Source organism: Lithobates pipiens, unplaced genomic scaffold, assembly GCF_037356315.1.
Source record: "Lithobates pipiens isolate NorthernLeopardFrog02 unplaced genomic scaffold, aLitPip1_a1.2 Scaffold_13, whole genome shotgun sequence".
In the NCBI taxonomy this organism is placed as follows: domain Eukaryota; kingdom Metazoa; phylum Chordata; class Amphibia; order Anura; family Ranidae; genus Lithobates; species Lithobates pipiens.
This window is the reverse complement of record NW_027507718.1, coordinates 140,343,414-140,369,132: the sequence shown is the minus strand read 5'-3', so window position 1 is coordinate 140,369,132 and position 25,719 is coordinate 140,343,414. Positions and strand designations below refer to the sequence as shown.

The following is a 25,719-nucleotide window of genomic DNA, read 5'->3' as shown; positions in this document are numbered from 1 at the left end:
GAGATTTTTTTTTTTAAATTATACTTACCTAGGTGGATGGAGCATCAATCCAATATTGCATCTGTCCCCAGCTGCTTCAAAGACCAAAAACAGAGCGATTAAAAACCACTGATCACTCAGTTCTCTGCCTTCAGTGTGCAAAGAGTGGTGCCTGTCAGTCCCTGGCTGTGCCCCCCCCCATCCCCCAAGCTCACTGGAATGCCAGGCCATGGAGGGGGTGGGAGCAGCTGGCTCAGGGTCTCTGCAACTCACTGAAAGGTTGAGTGAGCTACTGGTCCAGGCATCTGGATGAAACCTGACTTTAAAGTTAGGATATTTCACATTCCAATCCCTGCTAGCCACGCCATTTATCGCTGCCTTCAATGCCATACTGGAAGGCCAGAGTGTCCCGCCGGACCTCCTGCAGGCCAGTATTTCGGTCATACCCAAACCGGAGAAGGACCCGCTGCTCTGCTCGAGTTACCGGCCCATCTCATTACTGAATTGTGACCTCAAGCTGTTTACAAAAATACTGGCGGAGAGGCTTGCACCTGTTCTTCAGCGACTGGTACCCGTAGATCAAGTGGATTTCATCCACGGTAGAGAAGCCAGAGACAGCACAACGAGGACTATTGATGTAATAGCCAGCGCCAAGCGCCTTAAAGTACCAATTATGTTTTTATCAGTGGATGCCGAAAAGGCGTTTGACAGGGTGAGCTGGCCTTTTCTCCTGGCCACCCTGAGACACCTAGGTCTACTGCCTTCTATGATTTCCTGCATAGCGGCCCTTTACTCGTCCCCTTCAGCGGTAGTTAGAGCTAACGGAGCCACCTCAGCTCGCTTTACAATTAGTAATGGTACAAGGCAGGGGTGCCCGCTGTCCCCCCTTCTATTCGTTCTTTCCCTTGAACCTCTCCTTCAACACATTAAACTTAACGCCGACATCAAGGGGTTAGAAACACTGTCATTCCACCACAAGGTTGCTGCCTTTGCAGACGACCTATTTTTTTTTTTTTTTTCTTTTTTAAATATTCTTTATTTAAACTTCAAGGAGGTTACATAGTCCAGTTACATACATTTTCATAAATACATACAAACTTTCGTCGGTGCTCAGTCCCTTTTAATCTCTACCAAAAATACCATTTCCCTGGTTTGCATAACTGAGAGCCCATTTCTTATTTATCTCTACTGTTTTTACGTCTTCCACTTTCCCTCCTTTTATTTTAGTTTTTTTTTTTTTCCCCCCCTTCCCTCCCACCCTCCGAAAAAAAAAAAAAAAAAAAAAAAAAAAAAAAAAAAGAACACCCCTTCTGCTTCCAGCCCATAAAATTTACTTATTCCCACTACATGGTGATCTCCTTATCTTTCCCTATTCCCTAGCAGTTTCTTTCCCTCTTCTGAAGAGAGGAACACATTCCATCCCGCCCATATCCTGGCATATTGCTCGCTTCTGTCTTGGGCCGAGTATATTAAATCTTCCACAGCCCCTACCTTCCTCACTTTATTTAACCACATTGTTATTGTTGGTGGTTTAGAGTCTTTCCAGGAACGAGCAATGCAACCCTTAGCCTCATTAACCATGTGACACAATACCAAGCCCTTATATTTTCTTATTGGGATATGTGAGAGGTGCAACAAGAAAAAAGCCGGGTCCTCCGTTATTGGATATTCTGTAAATTTTTGCATAATTTTTTGCACGTCTTTCCAATACTGTTTGATCCTGGGACATGTCCAGAAAATATGTAGTAAAGTCCCCCGTCCCCCGTTGCACCTCCAACATTGATCTGATGCTCCAGGGGAAAACCTCTGGAGCTTCGATGGGGTATAATACCACCTCGTCAACAGTTTGTAATTCAATTCCTGAATTCCAGTACAGATTGATGTGTTTAACGAGAGGTATATCATCCTCTGACGTTGATCTAATGAGAATGTCCTATCCAAGTCCCTTTCCCACTTTACAAAGCATGGCATCTCATAATTATCTGGGGGGGCTATAAGCAATGTATAGATCTTTGATATCGTTCGAGACAGAGGTTCCTTCTCTTCACAGTAAATTTCAAATCTAGTTAGATCTTGTTTATAGTTTATTGCTGGACCTAATGACTCAAAAAAGTGCCGGAGCTGCATTGCCTGCCACACCTTCACTTCAAATTGGCCCCCTTGTTGAGTCAGAGTAGTCACTGTTGGCCAGACATTAGATTGTAAAAAATGTGATACCTGCATATACCCCTTTTCCCGCAGGCTCTTAAAGTCTCTCCTCTCCATTCCTGGTTTAAAACTGGGGTTACCTAGCACCGGAACTAATGGGGAATGCGGACGACCTATTGTTTTATATTTCCGACCCTCACACTTCGCTACCGGTACTCTTATCGGAAATAAGACGTTACGGAAAGCTTTCAGATTTCAAGATTAATCTACAGAAATCGGAGGCACTTAACGTCTCCTTATCCTCCACCACCCAGGCCCAAACGAGCAAAAATTTCCCCTTCCGCTGGGCGACCCAAGCGATCCAATATTTAGGCACCAAGATCCCCCCGGACCCAAACCTTATTTTTCGGCTGAACTTTCAACCCCTTTTGAAGATGTTCACCGCGGACCTGGAAAGGTGGTCAAATTTGGCAACCTCCTGGTTTGGTAGGTGTAATGTACTCAAAATGAACGTAATGCCAAGGTTATTATACCTTTTGCAAGCCCTACCTATAAAGATCCCCCAATCTTTTTTTAGAGCGTTGCGTTCCATGTTTACCAAGTACATGTGGTGGAATAGACCGTCGAGACTTAGCCGGACATTGCTCCAACGATCGAAGCACAGGGGAGGGGGTAGGGCTTCCGGACCCCGCATTATACTATACGGCGGTTCACATGAATAGGACGGTAGACTGGTGCAGACACGGGGCGGGTAAACTTTGGGTCCGACTGGAGCGTGAATCGGTCTCGTGCCCTATTGAGGGATTGCCTTGGAGTGGGACTAGCCTGCCCGAGAGGACTCGGGTACATCCCCTTATTGAGCCCACGCTACGGGAACTAGATATTTCAAACTGGCAGGAGTGCCGGGATTTCCCTAACCCTTGACCCCCATAGTGGGACACCCTCACTTTGTGCCAGGCACATCCGACAAATCCTTTCCGACTTCATCAAGACAAGGACCTAGCTCGGACCTCCCACTTTTTGGTAACAGCGGACTGGAGGGATCCCTCTGTTTTATATGGGACGCTAGGGAACACCGCGTTAGGCAGGTGGAAACTGGCCCAACTTTCCCACTTCCTCAAATCATTGCCACACAGTGGCCGCTTCCGCAGATCTTTAACCCCGTTCGAGGAAATGTGCGTGGGAGAGGGACCGATCCGCGGTTCACTATCACAATCGTATGGCATCCTCTTGGACCATTCCTCACAGGGGGACCCGCCGTTCATTAGAAAGTGGGAGAGAGACCTCTGTGTTAAATTTTCGATGGACCAAAAGAACCGTGCACTCCTTTTTGCTCACAAGTCTTCCTTGTGTAGCAAATATCAAGAAATCACTTACAAAATTTTGACTCGCTGGTACAGGACCCCCACGGTCCTAGCTGCCATGTTTCCGGGACACAGCCCCATGTGCTGGCGATGTGGTACGCAAGCAGGTACGTTGATTCATATCTTTTGGGAATGCCCGCAGTTAACCCAGTTTTGGAGACAAGTCCTTAAGATCACTCATGACCTCACCTCGTTTGACCTTCGGGATAACCCAGCTGCGATTTTCCTTAACCTAACTCCTATGTCTGGGAAACGATACCGTAAATCCCTATTGAAACACCTTTTGAATGCAGCCAGGCCATGCGTACCTAGTATGTGGAAGCAACAGTCCTCACCGGCAGTAACACAATGGTTCGCAAGGATTAGCGACATCTATCGTATGGAACAGCTGACGGCGGCCATAGGGGATAGGGAGGAGGAACACGACGCCCGCTGGTTGCCCTGGAACCTTTTCAGGTTTTCTGCTGAATATAAGACTTATCTGTGAGTCCCATGGTGCGAAGTGAAGGGAGGACCCGGCTAGAGGGAACCACTGGAGTCTCCCCGCCCCATCTCGCCTCACTTAGACCGCTTTGGTCCACTTTACCCCCTCCCCTCCCCCACTGTTTTTTCTCCTCTTGCTCTGCTCTCCCCCGCTCCTACCCCTCCCCTCCCCATTTTTCCCCTTTCCCTCCCCCCACTCTTCCCCTTCCCCTCAACTTAGCAAAAACTAGTGATTGTCAAGGTTTTGTCACAATATTTCCTCATCTTCCTTACCGAGGAATGGCAACTCTGGGGTTCTCCCCATTGGCGGCAAGGTGCAGCACCGCAGGGGATCTCTCCAGGACGGCCTGAAAGGGACCTGTCTCGGGGAGAGACCCAGACGTCAATATACCGCTGGGCAGCCAGCTGGGTGGGAGAGCCAGAGTCGTAGATGTAGGGTACTCACAGTGATAATGTTATTGCATAATATTTTACTAATTGATCTGTTTACTGTAATATGTGTATTAATCGGTACTAAGGAAAGAGGAGTAACATGTTTTGCTCAGTATGTTTCTGTATTACCTGCAATCCATAAATAAAGAATAAAAAAAAAAAAGAAGTTAGGATATTTCCACAGGATATTTCTGAGCGATGTCAGCTGACAGCGGGCTATAGCTAGCTGTTGGCTAAAAATGGGTCACAAAAGTGCAGAATGAACTGCACTCCTCCCCAGGAGAAGTACAACCAAGCAGTATGCCCTCCCTTCAGAGCGAATGCACTGGTGACATCACCAGATGTTTTCCATGTGAGTATTTCCTAAACACCATATGTTTAAGAGATATTCACTGTACATAGTTAGTAAGGTTGAATAATAGACACCAGTCCATCCAGTTCAACCTGAGTGAGTGTCTACAATTGTCCCTATCCCTGTACATTGTACACTCACATCAGTCCCTACCCTCAAGGAGCCCACAATCCAAGGTCCCCATTCATACACTAGGGCCAATTTGGGACAGAAGCTAATTAACCTACCTGCATGTCTTTGGAGTGTGGAAGGAAACTGGAGTACCCAGAGGAAACCCACGCAGGCACAGGGAGAACATGCAAACTCCAGGCAGGTGTTCTGGTTAGGATTCAAACCAGGGACCCTTTTTTACGGCTAGGTGAGAGTGCTAACCACTACAACACTGTGCCATACCTACAGGTAAGTGTTACTATAGGCTTACTTGTAGGTACAAGTTCAAAAGCTGGGTTTACTACATACACTACATACTACACCATCCTGTGGAAGGTGGCAGTGCATAGCATTTTTTTTTTATCTCTTAAAACATTTCATAAGATTTCTTAGGACACCGTTTTTTAAGGTTTAAATAAATCACTGAATTTACTGCCTACCACAATATGTTGCCCCTTGCACCTGCTCAGCTTGCACAGTAAGGTTAGCTAAACTCCAGTCTTAGGTCTCATTCATACATCTTACATAACCATGGTGCAGCAAGTATTCTGCAAATACTTACACCCAGGATCTCAGATGTTCCAATATCTGCTCAACCTGTACACCTGAGTGATGGGCTGAAAAGAGCCAAGGCTGTCTGCTGCTGTAAACATGTATCCACGTGTATCTGCACATCCAGTGGTGACCTGCAGGGATACATTTTTGCCCTTGGATAAAATCTCTCTGCATCCAAGGTCAGAAATGTGTCCCTCACAGCAGGTAACCCCTGTGATCCAGTTTGTTAGTGTGTACTCAGGCTTAGTCGATGTGGGGAGTAATGTAGATGATACCGAATGTGCTGCAGGAGTGCCGGCAAGGCATGGAGCTCACCCCAGCTCCTGTAGTCACTGAAGGGAAAAAAATCCCTGGTGCCACACATCCACAGAGTCCTATGGTAATGTAATGTAATGTTCCTGCCAGGCCACATGCCAATGTGTTTTGATTTGTCCCCCGGAGCTTAAACATGGAGACTACTGGATGTGCAAATACATGTTAACAGCAGTGGCCCTTTCAACCCATCACTCAGGTGAACAGACTGAGCAGCTGACAAAAATTGGAACATCTGGGATCCTGGTTGTAAGTATTCATGGTATATTTTCCATTCCGCGGGGGCATTTAGAATATGAATGAGATCTAAAGCCTGGCTCATACGGTAAGTTTTTTGTAGTTCAACCCAGTGGGCTGGGGATAATTATTGCTGCGCTGCATTGCAAAGTCTCATGGCCCCACTCTGCTGTGACATGTTTTTACTGTACCTCCCCCAACATAGAAGTGTAAATGATGCCTTTACATTTGTAAGCCCTGAACTGCCCCCCCCCCCAGGAAAAAAAGTATCTACATCTCTGAACACCTCCCCCCCCCCCACACACACACGTATACCCAACCCACCAGGCAATGGATGTGGGGAACAGGCCTCTGCCCTTATAAATAAAGTAGCACAATAGGTACAAGGTGCTTTGTCAGAAGGGAAAGGTGCATGATAAGGGTCTGGCCAAATCTAGCCTTTAGTTCACCTCATGTGTGAATTGCAAACATACAGAGTTCAGTGCAAATCCTGCATGGACGTGAACCTCAACCCTAGTATCCAGCCACCCTGTTCCTGAGCTTAGGAGTATATCTGATAAAAGAGTCAGAGCTACTGACAGAGCCAGAGGGCCAGGAGATGTATTCAACACAAGGTGGCACAGTGGTGTAGTGGTTAGCACTCTCACCTAGCAGTAAAAAGGGTCTCTGGTTTGAATCCCAACCACGACACTACCTGCCTGGAGTTTGCATGTTCTCCCTGTGCCTGCGTGGGTTTCCTCTGGGTACTCTGGTTTCCTCCCACACTCCAAAGACATGTAGGTAGGTTAATTGGCTTCTGTCCCAAATTGGCCCTAGTATATGAATGGGGCCCTTGGATTGTGGGCTCCTTGAGGGTAGGGACTTAAGTGTGCAATGTACAGGGATAGGGACAATTGTAGACACTCACTCAGGATGGACTGCCGTCTTTATTCAACCTTACTAACTATGTAACAAGGTTGTCCTGATAAGGGACTAAATGGCAAGACATACAAACATAAATCAGAAGAAACATCCACAAGACACTCAAAAAATTGGAGATGTCTGGCTTGTGCTTCTATTCTTCTTGGTCTTCACTGTGTTTCAGTCTGCTCTGGGGAGGTGTGCAGTCCTGCTACCTGGTCTAATATGCTATTCACTCATGTGCTGGGATCTTGCTCTGTATCCCAGCCTGCTTCTGTGTGCTCTGCACTACTTAGTCACTCTCCCTAGCATGGTTCCTGTCACCATTGCTGCCACTGGAATACAATTGTGCTTCTGCTAATGTGGGTTTGTATCCACACATTAGCGTAGGTAAATCTAGGAATTGTAACCTGGGGTCAGCACAGGCGTAAGTACAACCTCTGTAAGGGATCCTAGTATAGCATCCTCCTAGGTAGGTTGCTGGGAATTATATAGTTAATATAGTGTGGTCTCCCCCTAAACAGGAAACATGATAAATTATAGTCATTTTCCTGCTTAACAGGTAGACTGAATTGGTGTATCCAGAGATTCCTGTGTGTTTAACAAGTGTTACTGGATCTTGCAGTGACTCACCTGTATCCAGGCAGTTTTGAGAACTGTTGGATGGACAGGAGTGACTCATGCAGATCAGAAGCATGAATATGGATGCCACCCCAGCCAATTGCAGGCAAAAGGGCCCTACGCATGCTGGAAAGGGGAATTGATATTCAATGAGGAGACACAGGAAGTGGTCTTTGCTGGGAGAGAAGAGTCCAGTGAGGAGAGATGTCTTGCGCTCCTCAGCGCCTGCCGCTATGTGACCTCAGGCTGGAGGCCTGGAGGCTGGAGAGCTGATCCATGTGTTCTGAAGAGCTGACGAAGGATCTGTTTGTGACTCTTTTGTGGGCTACCCCCTCTGTGCTAGGAAAGTCAGCTACTGGGTGCAGCAGAAAGGGTATACTGGCTAGTGTCCTGAAGAGCAATAGTCTCTTTGTCTCATAGAAGAATTGCTTAAGAGTGCATGTTGCTGAAGATAGGAATTCCACAGTCAGGATGAAGCAGTTGTCCTTGTAATTTGTTGAATCTGGAGTATCCCACTATCTACCCTTCCCTATGTAAGTTCTCAAATAAACATCAAAAACATCCAAAACTCCCAGGACTGATTGTTCAAGAAACAAGCCTACGTGTGCCTGGCTGTGGAAAATATTACATGCCTGGCTGAAGAGATAAACCAAGCGCAAGAGTGTTCAAGCAGCCCCTACGGGGGCACCGCTACACTACTAGAGAAACACCAATTGACCTACAGATTCTGCACCCATGGGGATCCCACATGCCTTGCTCACATGTAAGTTTATTTAATTAACCTTCCTGGCAGATTGTTCGGGCCATAGGATTTTTGGAGGCCTTGCTTCTGGCTGATGATCCTATGCAACTGATGGTTTAGGATTGAATCCCAGGAACCAAACCAAGACCATATTATGCAGGATCGTTGTTATGCCAACCTGGACCATATGCAAGTTCTTCTTTCATCTCCAGCTCCATCACTAGCAGCCAGAGCATAACCTGTTGCAGCCGACACCTCCAGTCTTCACCTCTCTGCTGCCTTTATTCCTCTGGCAACTATAAGGCATGTCATGGATTCACTAATCAGTGTTCTATTTACTTAGAACTTTCAACTGACAAATTCCAAATTGGTTGCTTCAAGGTTGCTTATGTAGCACCCCCTAGCTGTGTTGCTAGAGTGCTAGGATTTTTTTTGTTTTTCTGGGTCAGGGTTTGAGTGACCCGTGAGTGACTTGCATTGACTTGATGGCTGCTTTGAGCACCCCCCCCCCCCCCTTCCTCATATAGAGGTGGCTGGTGCATATCAAAGCGCTGTTGGTTCTTACCATGATGACCAAAGTTCAAAGGCAGTGCATTATCACTGTAATGAATTTTGGAAGACAAATTGCCACTTGAGTTCAGCCAGTCTGCCAGAGGCTGGGTTCGCCTTGAACCCAACGCTTTACCAAATGCAAATATCATCCCTATTGCCTATACATCATTTGCTGGGGGGTCATTTATCTTGCATCACATGTTTACCCTTATAGCATTTTTGGGTAATGAAATATGAATGGAAGTACATAATTACCAATCCAGATTCCGATGCTGACAGTAGCAGCCACACGGGGAGTCCTCTGACGCAAAGATCGCAAGGGGTACACAGTCACATACCAACGATCCACGCTCATAGCAGTTAAGGTCGCACAGGTAGCTTGTACGGAGACCTAGAATAAAGCATCCAGAAGTGACAATAGAAATAAAAGTTCTTAAAATACAGAGGCAATTGGTATCCATTCACTTTCAACATTATGTACATTAGAATTCCTATGCTTAAAAATGAATTAGCTGTTATACTCTTCATATCACTCTTGACAAGTAAGTGAGCGTTACTGGAATGTGTTCCAGCAGAACTGTAGCCAAAGCCCTGTTATGGAGAGTGCTGAAAAGATACAATTTATACAATTTATCTAAACATTGCAAAAAAAAATGTTAGACAGCACGTCTAGACAGATACAATAGGAATAGTTATAATGTGTTTTTGTTTTGAGATAATAAGAAGAGAATTTCCTATTTTTTTTCAATAGTATATATTATGTGGAAAATTATAACTTAAACTATAGCTTAAAATTAAAAAGTCTCTGAAATCTTTGTTAGTGAAGCAGGAATTGCACATTTATTATGATTTACTGTGTATAAATATTAATAATTTATAGTTGGAAAATAACAAAAATCAACTACTAACTTCATTACTTTTTAAAATCGGCTGCAGAAGTGGCCAGATTTGATCAAAAATTGCACACCCAAAGCAATACCTCTAATAGAATCATTATTTTTAAACTTAGCATTTTGTTGCTTTGTTGGTCAAACCTAGCTTAGAATTAGGGATGGTATTCAGGTTGCATGCCTAAATAATGGTCTGGTTGAAATATTAAAAGGAATCTCACACTGTTTTATAAATAAAAAAAGTGTACTGTCCGTTTTATATATCGGGGCTTCCTCTTCAAAAAAACCCACATCCTTTTGAACTATGCCAGGGCCCATGCTCCTGGCAAAGCACCTTGTCACCATGTTAATAAGGTCAAGTGCCACTTCCCGGAATCCCTCTCCTAGTGGTTGTGTAGCAGAGGAGTTTTAGGGGAACATTCACAAAAAAAAAATTGGTAAAACTAATTCCATACAATCAAAAAGATCTGTTTATGATGAATGGCTAAAAAAAAAGCATACATATGATCATAATCAAAAGGTAACAGACAAAATTGCAAATCCGTTTTACAATGTACGTAGAAGTTAGAAAATGGAAAAATCCACATGAATAACTCAACGCATTTCAGACATCTTTTGTCTTCTTCTGGAGTGCATGTGGACAAAATCATCACGGTCAACTTCAATCCTTTAAAAAAAATTGTAGTCTATATGAACCATCACCTCTGCAGCATTACGACAGGACTATAAAGAGGGCAGTAGACAATAGCTTTAGTCTCGTAATTTATTCTGAGCATGCATGGCACTTTGTCCTTTGGAATTTAAATGATTGGATTTTTGTTGTCAGAAAATTTTAGATTCAGCTCTCAAACTTTGTGTGTCGGAAATTCCGATGGAAAAAGTCCAATGGAGGCCACGCACGATTGGATTTTCCGACAACGCGATCCGATCGCACATTTTCTGTCGGAAAGTACAACCGTGTGTTGAAAAAAAGGGCATGCATCAATATATATGATGATTTACTCAATGCATGTCAGGCCTCTAAGGTATTGAATCATGACAAACACATGTCCTGCATACCCCAATAACTGCCAGACAATTATATCATTATCTGTTCACCTTTGGATATATATGGATCTTAAAATGCTATAACATGATTGACTTACAGTGCCTTGCGAACGTATTCAGCCCCCTTGAACTTTTCAACCTTTTGCCATATTTCAGGCTTCAAACATAAAGATATAAAATTTTAATTTTTTGTGAAGAATCACCAACAAGTGGGACACAATTGTGAAGTGGAACGAAATCTATTGGATTTTTGAAACTTTTTTAACTAATAAAAAAATGAAAAGTGGGGCGTGCAAAATTATTCAGCCTCCTTCCGTTAATACTTTGTAGAGCCACCTTTTGCTGCGATTACAGCTGCAAGTCGCTTGGGGTATGTCTCTATCAGTTTTGCACATCAAGAGACTGAAATTCTTGCCCATTCTTCCTTGCAAAACAGCTCGAGCTCAGTGAGGTTGGATGGAGAGCGTTTGTGAACAGCAGTTTTCAGCTCTTTCCACAGATTCTCGATTGGATTCAGGTCTGGACTTTGACTTGGCCATTCTAACACCTGGATACGTTTATTTGTGAACCATTCCTTTGTAGATTTTGCTGTATGTTTGGGATCATTGTCTTGTTGGAAGATAAATCTCCGTCCCAGTTTCAGGTCTTTTGCAGACTCCAACAGGTTTTCATCCAGAATGGTCCTGTATTTGGCTGCATCCATCTTCCCCTCAATTTTAACCATCTTCCCTGTCCCTGCTGAAGAAAAGCAGGCCCAAACCATGATGCTGCCACCACCATGTTTGACAATGGGGATGGTGTGTTGAGGGTGATGAGCTGTGTTGCTTTTACGCCAAACATATCGTTTTGCATTGTGGGCAAAAAGTTTGATTTTGGTTTCATCTGACCAGAGCACCTTCTTCCACATGTTTGGTGTGTCTCCCAGGTGGCTTGTGGCAAACTTTAGACGAGAATTTTTTTTGGATATCTTTGAGAAATGGCTTTCTTCTTGCCACTCTTCCATAAAGGCCAGATTTGTGCAGTGTACGACTGATTGTTGTCCTATGGACAGACTCTCCCACCTCAGCTGTAGTTCTCTGCAGTTCATCCAGAGTGATCATGGGCCTCTTGGCTGCATCTCTGATCAGTCTTCTCCTTGTCTGAGCTGAAAGTTTAGAGGGACGGCCAGGTCTTGGTAGATTTGCAGTGGTCTGATACTCCTTCCATTTTAAAATGATCGCTTGCACAGTGCTCCTTGGGATGTTTAAAGCTTGGGAAATCTTTTGTATCCAAATCCGGCTTGAAACTTCCCCACAACAATATTACGGACCTGCCTGGTGTGTTCCTTGGTCTTCATGATGCTCTCTGCGCTTTCAACAGAACCCTGAGACTATCACAGAGCAGGTGCATTTATACAGAGACTTGATTACACACAGGTGGATTCTATTTATCACCATCAGTCATTTAGGACAACATTGGATCATTCAGAGATCCTCTCTGAACTTCTGGAGTGAGTTTGCTGCACTGAAAGTAAAGGGGCTGAATAATTTAGCAGCACCACTTTTCAGTTTTTTATTTGCTAAAAAAGTTTAAATTATCCAATAGATTTCGTTCCACTTCACAATTGTGTCCCACTTGTTGGTGATTCTTCACAAAAAAATTTAATTTTATATCTATGTTTGAAGCCTGAAATGTGGCAAAAGGTTGAAAAGTTCAAGGGGGCCGAATACTTTCGCACGGCACTGTACAAGCCCTTACAAGTCTATCATGTTATCAAGCAATGCAGATACTTGTCAATTACAGTGAGCAACAAAAATGTCTGATGCAGATGACTGCTCACTGCTGCTCAATGTAAACAAATGGGTTGGCTATCATGCGTGATTTCATTGATCAAATATGGCCATGACCCGGGATCCTGGATGATGTAATTTACCAAATATGGTCACACTCATTATTGGTAAATGAAACCTCCCAGGATACCTACTCCTTTTTTTACATTCAGCAGCCAGCTAGGGAGCTGTTATGCCGCGTACACACGATCAGACAATCCGGTGGACTTAGTCCGGCGGAGGTCCGCCGGACTTTCTGAACGAGCGGACTTGCCCACACATGAACTGACTTTTCCAGCGGACAATCCACTGGACTTTTGGCGGAGGTCCGCCGGACTTTCCAAATGAACGGACTTGCCCACACACAGAGTAAAGTCTGTTCATTTTGAACGTGACTTCAGGTACGACGGGACTAGAGAAGGAAGTCAATGTCGCCACCTCCATCGGCGAGATTGACACCTTGCTAGCCCCGTTGCCTGGTATGGGTACCCCAAAACACTTGTCCCCATGTTGATGAGGACAAGGAGCTCTTCTCGACAAACCTGCCCGTTGGTTGTCGGGGTCTGCAGGTGAGGGCTTATCGGAATCCGGGAGCCCCCTTTAATAAGGGGCCCACCAGATCCCAGCCCCCCCAGCCTATGTGAATGAGTATGGGGTACATCGTACCCCAACCCATTCACCTGGGGGAAAAAGTGTAACAAAAAAAAAACACTACAGGTTTTTAAAGTAGTTTATTAGGCAGCTCCGGGGGTCTTCTTCCGACTTTGGGGGTCTTCTCACCGGGCTCCTCCGCTATATTCTGCTCTTTTGCCGCTCTTTTGCTAGCAGAGGAGCCCGGCTTTCTTGTTCGTCATCGTATGGGGCTCTTCTTCCAACTTCGGGGGTCTTCTTCTGACTTCTCCACACTTTCCCGCCTCTTCTCCCGCTCTTCGGTTCTTCTGCCAGGCTCCTCCTTCTTCCAGCTCTTTTACTAGCATTGGCCCGGTCTTCTCATTCGTCGCCGCCGCCTTCTTCCTTCTTCTCTTCTTCCGATGTTGACATGACGCTCTCTCCGGCTGTAATGCCGGGGACACGTTGCACGGCGACTTATATAGGCATAAGGGGCGAGGTCCACAGGTGATGTCACATGGTGACCCACCTCTTATGATGTCACAGTCCCGGAGTTGCGATGCAATACAACATCGGTAGAAGAAGAAGGAAGAAAGAAGAAGAAAGAAGAAGAAAGAGAAGAAAGAGGAAAAAGAAGAAAGAAGGAGACGAATGAGAAGACCGGGCCAATGCTAGTAAAAGAGCTGGAAAAAGATTGCGGAGGAGCCCGGCAGAAGAACTGAAGAGCGGCAGAAGAGGCGTGGAGAAGTCGCAAGAAGACCCCCGAAGTCAGAAGAAGACCCCCGGAGCTGCCTAATAAACTAGTTGCCGACTGCCGGCCGTCAAATGACGGGCAGGCAGCGCGGCTCTTGTGGCGGGAGGGTGTCATATGACGTCCTCCCATTTAAACAGGGAATGCACGCGATTGTGTGCGCGCATCCCTGTGCCTTCGGTGGCGGCGTGTCACGGAGACACCGTTTGCCACCAAGGGGAGGGAACAGCCATTGGGTATAGCTGTTTACCACGTGATCGGCTGTGGTGAAGTCACGGCCGATCATAGATAGTTCCACCCCCACTGTGCACGGTGCATACACGCGAGCGCGTGCACGTTGGTGGCGGCGTGTTCCCGGGAAACAGCCATTGGCCGGTGGCTGTTTACCATGTGATCGGCTGTGATCCTTTCACATTTGATCACTAAATGTAAACAAACCGCGGTAATGAAATGTTACCGAGTTCTCCTCCTCACACACAGATCGTGTGTGAGAAGGAGATTGCGGTAACATCTCGTTACCGCCTACAGTGTACACCAACACACACTGATTGCCCCCCCAATAAAGAGGACCTGCCACCACCCATCATAGTACCTGTCACTCACAGTCCATCAGAATACCTGAGTACCTGTCACAATCCATCAGAGTACCCGAGTACCTGTCACAGTCCATCAGAGTACCCGAGTACTTGTCACAGTCCATCAGAGTACCCGAGTACCCGTCACAGTCCATCAGAGTACCCGAGTACCCGTCACAGTCCATCAGAGTACCCAAGTACCTGACACAGTCCATCAGAGTACCTGTCACAGTCCATCAGAGTACCCGAGTACCTGTCACAGTCCATCAGAGTACCTGTCACAGTCCATCAGAGTACCTGTCACAGTCCATCAGAGTACCTGTCACACTCCATCAGAGTACCCGAGTACCTGTCCCAGCCCATCAGAGTACCCGAGTACCTGTCACACAGTCCATCAGAGTACCCGAGTACCTATCACAGTCTATCAGAGTACCTAAGTACCTGTCACAGTCCATCAGAGTACCTGTCCCAGTCCATCTGAGTACCTGAGTACCCGAGTACCTGTCCCAGTCCATCTGAGTACCTGAGTACCCGAGTACCTGTCCCAGTCCATCTGAGTACCTGTCACAATCCATATGAGTACCTGTGTACCTGTCACAGTTCATCTGAGTACCTGTCACAGTCCATATGAGTACCTGAGTACCTATCACCACCCCTTCAGAGTACCCAAATACCAGTCACCAGGCCATCAGAGTACCCGAGTACCTGTTACCAGCCCATCACAGTACCCGAGTACCTGTCACCAGCGCATCAGAGTACCCAAGTACCTGTCACCAGCCCATCAGAGTAGCCCTGTACCTGTCACCAGGCCATCAGAGTACCTGAGTACCTGTCACCAGTCCATCAGAGTACCCGAGTACCTGTCACAGTCCATCAGAGTACCCGAGCACCTGTCACCAGCCCATCAGAGTACCCAAGTACCTGTCACCAGGCCATCAGAGTACCCGAGTACCTGTCAACAGCCCATCAGAGTACCCGAGCACCTGTTTTTATTTTTTAATAAAGGACATGTCCCAAGTCGTGTCATATAATTTTTGCCATTTTCACACTTTTTGGTGAAATGGTAGGGGTATGTTTGTACCCCATTACCATTTCACACAGGGGGAGGCCGGAATTTGGGGGTCCCCTTGTTAAAGGGGCTTCCAGTTTCCGAAAGGGCCCCCGCCTGCAGACCCCCACAACCACCGGGCAAGGGTTGTGGGGATGAGGCCCTTGTCCCCATCAATGTGGGGACATGGTGCTTTGGGGGGCTACCCCAAAGCACCCTCCCCATGTTTAGGACATGTGGCCTGGTGCGGGTCAGGAGGGGGGTGGCCGCTCTCTCGCCCCCCTCTTTTGCCTGCTTCCTGGAAGCAGTATGGAATTTGGGGGGACCCCCACGCAATATAAAAAAAAATATTTGGTTCGGTTGTCCCCTTAATATTCATACCAAACCCAAAGGGCCTGGCAATGGACCTTGGGGGCATCCCATGACTTTTTTCAATGACTTTTATGTGTATTGCCGGGACCGACAATTCATTATAGCCGCAAGTATTTTTAAATGACTTTTTTCCTTTAGAAATGTCATTTTATGCAGGGACTGTTGTAAACACGAGAAACATGCGCCACTTTACAGGCATACTATAGACGTCCCTCAGGTCAAAAATTTAACGGAATATGTCACTTTTATTGTTTCACTTTAAGCATTATTAAAATCACTGCTCCCAAAAAAATGGGTGTTTTTAAAACTTTTTTTGCATTGATACATGTCCCCTGGGGCAGGACCCAGGTTCCCAAACACTTTTTATGACAATAACTTGCATATAAGCATTTAAAATTAGCACTTTTGATAATTCGTGTCCCATAGACTTTAATGGTGTTCATATGTACGAAAAATGTTTTGCCTGTTCGCATGTTCTGCTGCGGACCCAAACCCTTTGGTGTTCGGCTCATCCCTAGTCATTACATCAACATAATAGAGATGCTCAAGAATGTAATTCAACAATCACTGCCATCATTCTGTTTGCATTCCTACTCAATTATTCAGTTCATGTTCCCAATGTAGTTCACCTGTCAAACCATGAATCAGACCGAGACAGAAGTACAATTAAATCACACTTGTTTATTAAGTAAAAATAAAAAGGTAAATAGAAAAAGCGTAGTCAAAGCATAGCCAGAGTCGAATAACCGGAATGAGTAGTCAGCCAGGCCAGAGTTCAATAACCAGATCGGCTAATCGGCCAGAAGTCAGGGATCCAAAGTAGAACAACAGCAAGCAGGATAAGGAGCCAGAAGGGATGTCAGCAAGCCAGTCTTTAAACAGAACCGCAGGAGATGGTTTCTTGTGATGTGACCAAGGTGAAGGCAGAGGTGAAGTGATCTGGACAGCTTTAAGTAGGCAGGTCAGAAGAGCATCATCAGGGACAGCTGGTAACTGTGGAGAGAGATGAGAGCTGGCAATTAACCAACAGCTGAGCAGCCAGCCCATAGAAGGAAGGGCTAAGCCAGCCCTGACATCACCTCTGTGTTTTAATAAATTCAAAAACCTCTTGGGTGTAAAGGCCATTAGAACTGACACAGTATTTCACAAAAGTGAGTACACCCCTCACATTTGTGTAAATATTTTTTATATCTTTTCATGTGACAACACTAAATGTTTTGCAGGACAATTTCATGGGTCAGATGGTAAAAGTACCAGCTAGAAACAAAGCATTACTAGACCTACTGATTACCAACAATACAGATCTGATCACAGATGTGGAAAAATGGGGCAATTTAGGAAATAACGATCACAGGTCAATTTGTTTTAGTATAAATCACACAAATAGGAAACATAAGGGGAATACAAAGACACTAAATGTCAAAAGAGCCAACTTCCCTAAACTAGGATCCTTGCTAAAAGATAATAATTGGGATAAAATCTTAGGAACAAAAAACACAAAGGAAAAATGGGCATCCCAATCAGAAATAAATTTAAAAGAGCTAATAAAAGTCCTGGGTGGCTTAACTCCAACATAAAAATGCATATAAAAGCAAAGGAGAAGGCCTTAAAAAATGCACGGCTGAGAGATCATCATCAGAATTCCAACTTTACAAAGAATGCAACAAGAAATGTAAGGGTGCAATCAGAGCGGCTAAGATAGAAGACAAAAGGCACATAGTGGAGGAGAGTAAAAGAAAATCCCAAGAAATTCTTTAAGTATATAAATTGTAAGAAAGGGCGGTCAGATCATATTGGTCCCATAAAGAATTATGAAGGCAATCTGGTTACTAAGGATGGAGAGATGGCAAAGGTATTGAATTTGTTCTTCTCCTGAGTCTTATTGAGAGAATCGGTAACCAAAGCTGCAATGTTTATCCTCATGACATATCACAGGAAGCACCCTCATGGCTAACAGAGGACAGAATTAGAAATAGACTTGAAAAACGTAACATTAATAAGTCACTAGGATCAGATGGCTTGCACCCGAGTGTCCTTATGGAAGTCAGTTAAGTAATTGCCAGAACATTGTTCCTAATTTTTAGGATTTTTTATAAGTTTTTTACTGACTAGAATGATAATGGCTGATTGGAGAAAAGCTAATGTAACACCAATAAAGGGCCAAGATACATCCCTAGGAATTACAGACCAGTTAGCCTAACATCAATTGTATGCAAGCTCTTGGAGGGGATGAAAAGGTACTATATACAAGATTTTAGTAATGACATCGATATCATTAGCAGTAATCAGCACGGATTCATGAAGAATCATTCTTGCTAAACCAATCTATTAACCTTCTATGAGGAGGTGAGCTGGCAACTTGATAAAGGAAGGCCTGTAGACATGGTGTATCTGGATTTTGAAAAAGAATTTGATACAATTCCTCATCGTTTACTGTATAAAGTAAGGTCCGTTGGCATGGACCATAGGGTGAGCACATGGATTGAAAGCTGGCTACAGGGACGAATTCAGAGGGTAGTGATAAATGGGGAGTACTCGGAATGGGGGGGGGGGGTGGAAAGTGGGCTCCCCCAGAGTTTTGTCCTGGGACCAATTTTATTTAATTCATTCATAAATGACCCGGAGGATGGGATAAACAGCTCAATCTCTGTATTTCCGGATGATACTAAGCTAAGCAGGGCAATAACTTCTCCACAGGATGTGGAAACATTGCAAGAAGATCTGAACAAATTCATGGGGTGGGCAACTACATGGCAAATGAGGTTTATTGTAAAACATTTTTAAATAATGCATTTGGATGGCAAAAATATGAATGCAAGAACTTGTTGTAGCAGTAGCATCCTTCCCAAACCGTAAGGCACTAGGCCCAGATGGCCTGCCTGCTGAGTGGTATAGGCAACATATGGAATCTATCTCACTGCGTTTGTTGGCCCTTTATCAGGAATGCTTAAAAACGGGCCAGCTGCCTCCCTCAATGTACGAAGCACATATTGTACTTATAGCCAAGCCAGACAAGGACCCCCTCCACTGCGCCTCATATAGGCCGATCTCATTACTGAATATGGATCTTAAAATCCTTACAAAAATGTTGGCCAACAGGCTTATGTCAGTTATATCCCAGTTAGTGTTTGAAGACCAAATGGGGTTCATGCCTGGAAATCCACTGATATAAACCTGAGAAGGGTATATACCCATATACAGCTAGGCCCTGAGATTACCAAAGGAGGAATATTAGTATTTTTAGATTTAGAAAAGGCTTTTGACTCCGTGGATTGGAGCTATATGCAAGACATGCTGTAGCGGCTTGGGTTTGGACCTATATTTCTTCAATGGATTGCACTACTATATCATTCCCCAGTTGCAGCAGTCAGACTTAATGTGATGGGTTCGGAGGAACTGTTCACTGACACTACAAAGCCTCTCACATCCTGTTATGCTGCCTGAATGCTGGATTTCCCGCAGCTTGACAATGATGACTGGGATGATGTCTGGAGCACCACATTTGCCAGACTGGTGTCGCACCCGTGATCACCTGATACAGTTCGTTTCTTCATAGGATATACTACACCCACGCTAAATTAGCAAGGATTTTTTTCTACGCACCTCTCGAACTGCTGGAGGTGTGATGCACTTGGAGCAGATTTTTTGCATATTTTTTGTCTCTGCCTGCACATCCGGTGGTTCTGAGTGGGTGTGATGGACTGTTAGGTCGGTAACTACAATTGCTATTGCACCATCTATTGAAATTTGTTTGTTGGGCTTGGTGGACACATTAGCACCCAAAATTATGATCTGTACTCTACTCAACATTGCTCCTGTACTATGCTCACAAAGTGATTATCTTATTGTGGCAGAAACCGCTGGCTCCTGCCCTCATGGCCTGGAAGGCATTGATTAACAAGGCTCTACCGCAGTATGAAGCTACATATCTCAGTAGAGGGGTACCAGATACGTTTAAAAAGGTGTGGGGTGGCTGGATAGATGATAATTCAACTGCAACAGATTAATTGCTTCCTGGTGAATAGATGAACCATGTGGCGGGTAGTGAGGCTTGTGTAAGCCTAGATGGGAACCTAAAACCTCTTTTACTATTTGGGGATATCATACTGTATATAATGATTGTACATTGTATATGTCCTCCCCCTTCCCCCCCCCTTTTTTCCCCTTTACTAGGGTTTAATATGGAAGGATTTCTGATGTCTGTTATTATTTGGTATGGGAGTTGCATTGTACAATGGTGCTGGGAATTGTAGTGCTGAATGTTTATTATGTTCAATGTTTGTATGTATCTTTTTCTGTGTTTAAAAAAAAAACCCTTAATAAAAAGAATTTACAACGAAAAAAAAATAGTTGAATGCAATCTACTCACTAAGGGGAAATCATCTGGAAGAATCTAGGATGGAAAGGGACCTGGGGATGACATGCAAGGGTAACATAGCTAATAAAGGGACTGGAGGACCTTAGTTATGAGGAAAGGTTATGAGCACTGAACTTATTCTCTCTGGAGAAGAGATGCTTGAGAGGGGTTAGGACGTGGAATTCTCTTCCACAGTCAGTGCTTTCCTCTGGGAACATCGATAATTTCTAAAATAAAAAACTATTAGATAGGCACCTGAACGACCACAACATACAGGGATATACCATGTAATACTGACATAAAATTACACACATAGGATGGACTTGATGGATGTCTTTTTTTCAACCTACTGTGTAACTATGTAACAAATTCACCTCTTCCTACTCGGCCTTCTTACGCTTACAAATGGGCCTTAGAGTCTGGTAGAAAGCAAAGCCAAGCTGCTCCAGGTGAGAGCAATCCCACACTTCAACCTCACGGTGCAGGTCCAGTCTGCAATCATCTACTAGGACCTGGGGTCCTAGTAGATGATAGGCTCAGCAATGGCATGCAATGCCAAGCTGCTGCTAACAAAGCAAACAGAATATTGGCATGCATTAAAAAGAGGATTAACTCAAGGGATAAAGTGAGAATTCTCACTCTACAAGATTTTGGTCTGATAAAGAAAAAAGGCAAGAACACCTTGACTAATCCTAATCTTGTCCAGATCGATGGGGTTAAGGGGATTAACCCTATTCAGTCACCCTATTAAATGATCTGTACACACCGTCAGTCGGGGGTAATTGGTGTCAAAAACAATAAACAACCCACCCAGGGTTGTAACCCTCTGAATAAAAAGCACTGGAAATTTCCAAAAAGATATTCTTCAAAGAGGATATAACAAAATTCTTATTGATAACTCTCACACCACAGATAAATAGTACAAAAATTCAATATAATTAACTCCTCCATTACAAACAATTAAAATTGATGTCTAACATATGTATTCATTCGCACCATCCATTCAATCCACACACAAATCACTCTATTGGAAATTTTGGACCATGCATGGTATTAAAAAATTAGAAAATATAATGGAAAAAATATTTTTTTCTTCTTTAAATAGTCTTATTCAAAATTCCATCGATGTGTTCATTGACACCACTAACGTGACAACTTTATTGCTACAGATATCCTGTTAGTGTCATGGTTATGCAATAGTTTGTCTGCTTACCTGTTCCCATGTGTTCATCTAGAGATCAGCCGACCCTCACCTATCTGCTTTTGTAATCCATCCTCTGGCATGGCTCCACCCTAGCTCATATCAGGGAGCTCTATATTAACCTGTGCACTGCAGGCCAACCCTGCTGATCAACCTTTGTGTGTTAGCTTCCTGTTACCTGCCGTGTGCTCTTCTGTTACATAGTTACATAGTTAGTAAGGTTGAATAAAGACACCAGTCCATCCAGTTCAACCAGTTCAACCTGAGTGTCTACAATTGTCCCTATCCCTGTACATTGCACACTCACATTGGTCCCTACCCTCAAGGAGCCCACAATCCAAGGTCCCCATTCATATACTAGGGCCAATTTTGGACAGAAGCCAATAAACCTACCTGCATGTCTTTGGAGTGTGGGAGGAAACCAGAGTACCCGGAGGAAACCCACGCAGGCACAGGGAGAACATGCAAACTTCAGGCAGGTGGTGTCGTGGTTGGGATACGAACCAGCAACCCTTCTTACTGCTAGGTGAGAGTGCTAACCACTACGCCACTGTGCCACTGTGCCGCCCTACACCTAGTACACTTCTTACACTCATTTAGCAAAAAAATGTATTATCAACGTAACTATGTAACTATGTAATAACCCTCTCATTAACAATCAATAATTTGCCACTTTAACAAATATCATATGTGCAACTACTCATAGTAAATTCACCATAACCACTTGCTTACAGGGCACTTAAACACCTTCCTGCCCAGACCAATTTTCAGCTTTCGGTGCTCTCACAATTTGAATGACAATTACTCAGTCATGCAACACTGTACCCAAATGAATTTTTTGTCCTTTTTTTCCCACAAATAGAGCTTTCTTTTGGTGGTATTTGATCACCTCTGGGGTTTTTATTTTTTGCGCTATAAATGAAAAAAGACCGAAATTTTTTTAAAAAAACGCATATTTCTTTGTTTCTGTGACAGAATTATGCAAATTATTAATTTTTCTTCATAAATTTTGGTCACAATTTATACTGCTACATGTCTTTGGTAAAAATAACCCAAATTAGTGGATATTATTTGGTCTTTGTGAAAGTTAGAGAGTCTACAAGCTGTGGTGCGAATCGCACAAAATTGATCACATCTGATGTACTGGTGGCCTATCTCGCTTCTTGTGACCCGAACAAGTCAGGAAAGTACAAATACCCCCCAAATGACCCCTTTTTGGAAAGTAGACATTCCAAGGTATTTAGTAAGAGGTATAGTGAGCTTTTTGATGTTGTCATTTTTTTCCCACAATTCTTTGCAAAATTGAGATTTTTCATTTTTTTTTTTTTCTCCACAAAATTGTCATTGTAATAGGTTATTTCTCTCACGTGGCATGTGTATACCACAAATGACACCCCCCAAAAAATTCTGCTACTCCTCCTGAGTATTACAATACCACATGTGTGGGACTTTTTCACAGCCTGGCCACATAGAGAGGCCCAACATGCAGGTAGCGCCATCATGTGTTCTAGGAACATAAGTTACACATCTAACTTGTTGACTATTTATTACACTTTTGAAGCACCAGGACAATGACACGTGACACTGATGACAGATGGCACTGATACGTGGCAATGATGACAGGTGGCACTGATGACAGATGGCACTAATATGTGGCACTGATGACAGATGGCACTAATATGTGGCACTGATGACGCGTGGCACTTATACGTGGCACTGATGACACGTGGCACTAATACGTGGCACTGATGACACGTGGCACTGAAACGTGGCACCGATGACAGATGGCACTAATACGTGGCACTAATATGTGCCACCGATGACAGATGGCACTAATACATGGCACCGATGACGCGTGACACTGATGACAGATGGCACTGATAAGTGGCATTGATGACACGTGACACTGACAACAGATGGCACGTGACACTGACAGGTAGCACTGATGACAAATGGCACTGATACGTGGCACTGATGACAGATGGCACTATGTGGCACTGATGACACGTGGCACTGACGGCAGGTGGCACTGACGGCAGGTGGCACTGGGGGCAGGTGGCACTGGGGGCAGGTGGCACTGGGGGCAGGTGGCACTGACGGCAGGTGGCACTGGGGTGGATGGCACTGGGGGCACTGGGGTGGATGGCACTGGGGGCAGGTAGCACTGGGGTGGATGGCACTGGGGGCAGGTAGCACTGGGGTGGATGGCACTAGGGGCAGGTAGCACTGGGGTGGATGGCACTAGGGGCAGGTAGCACTGGGGTGGATGGCACTGGGGGCAGGTAGCACTGGGGTGGATGGCACTGGGGGCAGGTAGCACTGGGGTGGATGGCACTGGGGCAGATAGCACTGCTGGGGGCGGATGGCACTGCTGGGGGCGGATGGCACTGCTGGGGGCGGATGGCACTTTTTATTTCATTTTTTTTATTTTTATTTTTTCCAGAATCAGAACGGCTGCCGCTGCAGCCGTTCATCTCTCCCCTCTCGCACTGTCTGTGCGAGGAAGGAGAGCGGCGCTGCGAGATGATCTCATATGTTTACATATGAGATCATCTCCCATTGGACACGCCGATCACGCTGTAAACGGCCGCTGTGATTGGCCGTTTACAGCGATCTGTGTTTGCCTGTCCCCGGGGGACACGGCGAACACAGAACTTCCGCGATGCGCGCCCGCGGCGGCGCGCATTGCGGAAGTAAACATCAGGCCGTCCAGGGACGACCGCCCGAACGAACGCGCCTGCTCTACGGCCGTAATTCGGCTATAGGGCGGGCGCGAGGAGGATAATATGTACATGAAAATAAATTTAAACAACAGTTCACACATTCATATGATACCAGCCCAGTGACAGCAATTGCTGCAACAACTATAGTGTAAAAGTCCTTGAGATTTAAACTATTCCAAATAAAAATTCCTCTATACGTGATGTGATTGTCACACACAAAACAATAACAGATCTTTTGTGTAGAAAGATGTAGCCACAACCCTCCACGTGATCCTTCACCACGGCCTCGATCATCCACACCAAATAAGTGATTGTAATATGATTCAGCTTACCAGATTTTATTAACCACTTTATTGAAAAAGTCAGTAATCTCTTCTGCAGGGTTGTGCCTGCTCACATGCTTTTAACCTTTTAAGTTTCAGCCTTTCTCCTCACAGACAAGTACGGTAAGTGCGGTATATAGAAAACAGATGGAGAGCCTCCATAGCGTAATTCAATTTTATTAAAAAATGAAAAATAATACACAGCCAAATGGCTCCTTACTTGAAAAAGTGCCTTTCTCCCGGCACTGGGACTGCTAGCGTTAATCTCGGGCGAGCTGCAATACCGAAGGTATCTGCACATCCACTGCAGTTGGCGTGCGTTCCACACACTCGTGCCGTTAACCAGAACGTCCGGATGTCCTGCGTGACCTTGCACTGCCTCCGACGTACGCCTCGTTAGTATAACGTCTTCAGGGGGGTGTGCCTGGTCACTCATCATACTACATTTTATACTTGAATAGATCCACCTCTCATTTGTCTAGTTATAATGCGCAGCCTCAGTGCCGTTCAAATGGCACTTAGTACTACGTTTGTAATTCATTCTACATGATCATTTTCATTATAAAACAGTCATAATAATGAATACATTCTATAAACCCTCATACAATAAACAATACATATGCATTTAACTGTTTCCCTTATTCTTAAAAACCTCAATTTTTTTTCTACATTCTGCTTTAGCTGTTATTCTTCCCGAACGACAGTTACATTTGTTAATGCAAAGCTCCTATGAACGTGCTTCTATCTCAAAACTATTAATTTCCCTGTATTCAATTCATACACTTTAAAACACATATATACGCATACTTTAATATTCTATTTTATCTTTAGATCTTTTTCTCTTCTATTAGAGATCCACCCCCATTAGTAACCACTAGATGGCAGTGTAAATGTCTTTGATTTAGTTCAACCTTGAATTTAATTTACAACTACAGTGGGCTGACGCACACTGACGCTCATGTGAACTGAATCAGGGACTCCTAATACAAAAGTGGCTTAACGACTTAAGCCCCGGACCAATTTGCAGCCAAAGGACCAAGCCCCTTTTTGCGATTCGGCACTGCGTCGCTTTAACTGACAATTGCGCGGTCATGAGACGTGGCTCCCAAACAAAATTGGCATCCTTTTTCCCACAAATAGAGCTTTCTTTTGGTGGTATTTGATCACCTCTGCTGTTTTTATTTTTTG

General features: G+C 44.6%; 1 protein-coding gene across 1 annotated transcript in view; it reads right to left on the bottom strand.

Moving 5' to 3' along the window:
- KISS1R (KISS1 receptor) overlaps positions 1 to 25,719 on the bottom strand; it is a 235,098-nt gene that overhangs the window by 96,596 nt on the left and 112,783 nt on the right. Inside the window, exon 3 of the mRNA XM_077475650.1 lies at positions 9,083 to 9,218. Within this exon, the coding sequence (XP_077331776.1) occupies positions 9,083 to 9,218 (136 nt within the window). The remainder of the gene's footprint in view (positions 1 to 9,082; positions 9,219 to 25,719) is intronic.